We start from the raw sequence: 4,365 nt of genomic DNA on the forward strand, positions 1-4,365 counted from the left end.
GTGTTACAGTCAGCATTTTGGTATGGACTTGTTGTCCATTTCAGGATTTATCCTATAATTTACTCTATTCCTATAATCCTGGTTCTTGATCCGAACTTCTTCCCATCTAATCAGAAACCTGTCCTAAGGAACTGGAGTGCTGTTCAAGGAGAGAGACCCAAAGATGGAAGTGGCTTGCATACTTTACACAATCTATTTAAAAGCATATTCACGTGGAACAGGGTGATATTTGGACTGGTCTCAGGATTGGTTTTCCTCTTTTGTACTGGTCTTTTCTACTGTTTATATGAGTGGGAATTCCTACACGAGGCTCTGTTGTACCATCTTACTAGAACTGATCCAAGGCATAACTTCTCCATCTATTTCTATCACATATATCTTCATTATGGGTATGATACTTCAGTGGTGGAAAAGCTTATCTCCTTTTTGCCCCAATTTTTGGTTCAGCTGGTTCTTATCTTCTGCTTTGCTCAAGATTTGCCATTTTGCATATTTGTGCAGACCGTGGCCTTTGTGGCATTCAATAAGGTTTGTCAAGTTACATTTAATTAAAGTCCCGCTTGTGGACTTAAGAGAATCAGATTGTTTATTTCAAGCAGAGTCATATCTGTAGTGGAGGCTTGGAGGCCTTTTGGTTATGGCCCCTTTTGCATGTTTCCTTATATTATAAAACATCTGGTTTCTGTATATTTTGCAGGTGATTACAGCCCAGTATTTTGTTTGGTTCTTTTGCTTGTTGCCCCTAATACTTCCTTGGAGTAAAATGAAACTTAGATGGGATGGGTTATCTTGCATTCTTTTGTGGATTGGGGCTCAGACCCATTGGTTGATGTGGGGCTACCTGCTTGAGTTCAAGGGTAAAAATGTCTTCTTGCAGCTTTGGGCAGCAAGCTTACTGTTTCTAGCAGCCAACATATACATCCTTGTCATGATTATTCGTAACCATAGATATGCTTCAGTTTTCAAAGCTTTAGAGTATGCTAACTCCAAGAATGCAGCTAAGCTTGAGTGAGTGACCTTGACGCAAAATGATTTCAATTCAATTGTTATTCTTGTGCTTATTACATGTTGCCCTCTTCTGTTTTTGGAAGTTAACATTGCAAATTCATGACTGCTGTTGAAGTTGAGAACCAACAATCATGTCAAAATTCGTGGACTATTATATTTTAAACGTGAAAACAAATTGGTGAAATCGATGTATTCTTGTTATGTTAATCCTGTAATTTTTTTTTTCAATGCATTATCTTAATCAATGGATATGTTTTTATCTTAATCAATGGATATGTTTTTTATCGCTGTCAGCCTTTTGTTATTGATCTGAACTTGTAGAATTGACCTTAAGATCTTTCGAGAAATCTCCTTTTTCTCCTTTGCTGTATTTGAAAACATGTCACTTACAAATTGATGTTTAATCAAGGGTCAAAATTCCTGTCAAGTAACCCCTGAAGCTGAACTAGTTTTAAGGACCAAACTTGTCCACTGGTTTTATCCCTAAATCTAGACGGTAGGGCCAGTTCATCTGATTGTAAGGAGTCAAGGAGAAAGAGTAATTTACATAAAGCATCAGAACGTCCTAATGGTTAAATTGACAGGATCGTTGGAAATAGAGCAGTTGTTGAATATATTATTAGTTCTAGCATAACAGAGATATAGATTTTTAAGAGTAAAGAAGCCAATAGGAAGCATGACAAAAACTTGCATATCAAACCAACAGCTAATGTTCTTCAGGCATCAATTGCATACTCCTCCGACATTTTCTTGATTACTGGAAAATGTAATACATTGCCAAACTTTACCCAAACAAACATGCTAGACGAGAATTGTCATGAAATGAAGATAAAAGGATGTTGGTATCAGAGGTGTACCATGTGAGATGTGGTGTACCTAAACAACATCAAATCATTGCTCTTCGAATTTATTACTGCTTTAAAGGGTATCTGAGATTCGTCAACTACAACCTGTAAAAAAGGCGAGGGATGTTTTCATTTGGGAATTTGCGTGCTGGTCCTTAGTGTTGTGAGGCTTAGGCAAAGGTTAGTCGAAATGAGACCACACGTTGAGATGAAGCCACACAAAAAATCTTAGTGGCCAAACTTCATGGCTCATTTTGCAAACATTCTGCCAGCCTTCTGATGCTGAAGAAGATTGTATCTGGCAAAGTGTGGTGAGGTTAGAAACATGGGATTCGTTGGGGTCCTGTTTCTGTAAGGCTGAGGTTTTCTAATGTTGAAACCCTAGAGGCCTAAGGTATGGTAAGACTAAGGTTGTCTTTTGGCCATTGGAGCAAAGTCAGATTAGACAAATGGCAACCACCTCCAATGCCAAAAAGGTACCATGGCTCCTGCAGTTACACATATTTTTGGACCAACTGGTTGGTATCAATATGTTTTTTTTTTTATGTTTTATTGGTGTATATGACCATAGTAGTCCCTAATTTATGTGGTGAGTTAACTATATACTACTAAACTAATGAGTGATGACATTGATATTATTGAATATAGTGAAAAACTATTTATGAGATTAATCTTTCTTGTGTAGAAAATACACATAGGATACTTTGTTTATAATGAAGGAAATATGGGCTAAATCCAAAATACAAACTAAAGAATAATAACAAATTAACAAAAGATAAGAAACTGAAGATAAAAGATAAATATAAGATATCTAATAATCTAAGATTTTAACATATATGAATGCTTGTCATGAAATTTAGACAAATGTGCTGATGGGTCACTTGTACTGTCTAAGTTTTTACATTGTTTTTGTTGATGCATAATCTTGTAGCTTGAAAGATGGCTACATAGAAGTTCTTAAATAAATTAGCAGGCCTTAAAACTCGAACAACCTAATGACAATAGAATTTCAGGCAATATGTAATCCATATTGAGAATGAATGTATCCCAAGTGTCTATTGGATTGCTTGTTTATTATCACAATGACTAATTTGAATAGCATATTCAATTAAAATAACTACATTTATCCAAGCTAGATAGAAGAGGTTCAGGACTGTATTGTAATCAATTCTTGTTATAGAATCATTCACTTCGTACTAGATTTCTGTACTGGTCATACTGACAAGTTAGTACATATTGACTAATGTTTCTGGTTCCTTTATTCTTTTTTCTAGATGATGATGGGGGACATAGAAGAGGAGGATACCACACGTAGCGGTCAACCTCGCTATAGCGGGATAAATTATAGAGCGGTAGTCATTATTTTGAATTTTTTTATGTAGTTTATATCCTGTATACTAAACACATTTATATTAACAATGATCTTTTAACAAAAAATACAAAAATGTACTAACGAGTCAAATTCAAGTTTCCTATATTGGAATAACTAATCATCACTCTTTTTAAATCTACTAGAAGTTGTTAAGAGTTTGAGTTTTAGAATATAATGTCTTTGTTTAGATTTTTTTTTCTTTGAAATTAACACATGCTGCCGTCAAAACTGTTTTAGCTCACTATTTGGTCAACTATGACTGTTGCACTAAATTGCTGCACTAGCTTCACTATGAACTCCTATAGTTGACAAGGGCCACTCTCCCACTATAGTGACACTAGCATGCTAAAACTTTGATCCTTTCTTTCATTATTATGTATGGACAGACATTCTGAAAGCTTACTTTGGCTGACAATGTTGTCTTTGTTTCAGTTAGAACGCAGAGTGAATTGTAAGACCTTTCTGCCATGGTTTGCATACATTATTGAGCTCTATAATTTTCAAAGAAATACACACCTTTTAAATCTCAATTTGTTATTCCAAAACTTTTCTAGGTGGTTGAAGATTTACAACAACTTAAAGCATATTCTGTACAATTCTCTCCCTAGCTTCTTTTATCTTTCTTGGAAGTTGGATTTAGTATGTATTCATCATAGATACATATCCTCTCCACAATTGTAACATTAAAAACAGATGGATCTTACTTATCTCTAGCTTGTTGTTTACGGCATTACTTTAGTTTACATATTTTAATATTGAATAACATTTGACATGTCATTGTTCATCCGTTAATGAAATTACTAATGAAGAAAAAAAGGACAAACATGTTACCGATAACTTACTAAAGGAATTCACCTGTCTGGAAATTTCTGATGTTTTAAACTTGGATGACAAGACATGCCAATCAAAAATGAAAAAGAAAATTTTAGCTTACTACTTAAGCAAAAGGTGAACATCACTTAACAGAATTACAAACTGAAGAACTAATTGATCAATTTTTAAGGACTTAAGTGCCATTAGAGTAATTGAATTAGAATAATTTTAAAGACCAAGTAGACAATGATTATATATTTCAGGAACATGAATACTTCACTCCTTTATTCTCACTCAAATTATGTTTTTTTTTTTTTTTTTTTTTTT

General features: G+C 34.2%; 1 protein-coding gene across 1 annotated transcript; it reads left to right on the forward strand.

Annotated features, from left to right (window-relative positions):
• Nucleotides 1–44: 44 nt before the first annotated feature.
• On the forward strand, nucleotides 45–1,012 carry LOC106778639 (GPI mannosyltransferase 1-like; the record flags this gene model as incomplete). Its single annotated transcript, XM_014666622.1, has 2 exons — nucleotides 45–528; nucleotides 698–1,012. Coding segments are annotated over 2 exons (799 nt in total), but the record flags the coding sequence as incomplete, so codon positions are not given.
• Nucleotides 1,013–4,365: the final 3,353 nt, after the last annotated feature.

Source organism: Vigna radiata, unplaced genomic scaffold (genome assembly GCF_000741045.1).
Source record: "Vigna radiata var. radiata cultivar VC1973A unplaced genomic scaffold, Vradiata_ver6 scaffold_966, whole genome shotgun sequence".
NCBI classification, from domain to species: domain Eukaryota; kingdom Viridiplantae; phylum Streptophyta; class Magnoliopsida; order Fabales; family Fabaceae; genus Vigna; species Vigna radiata.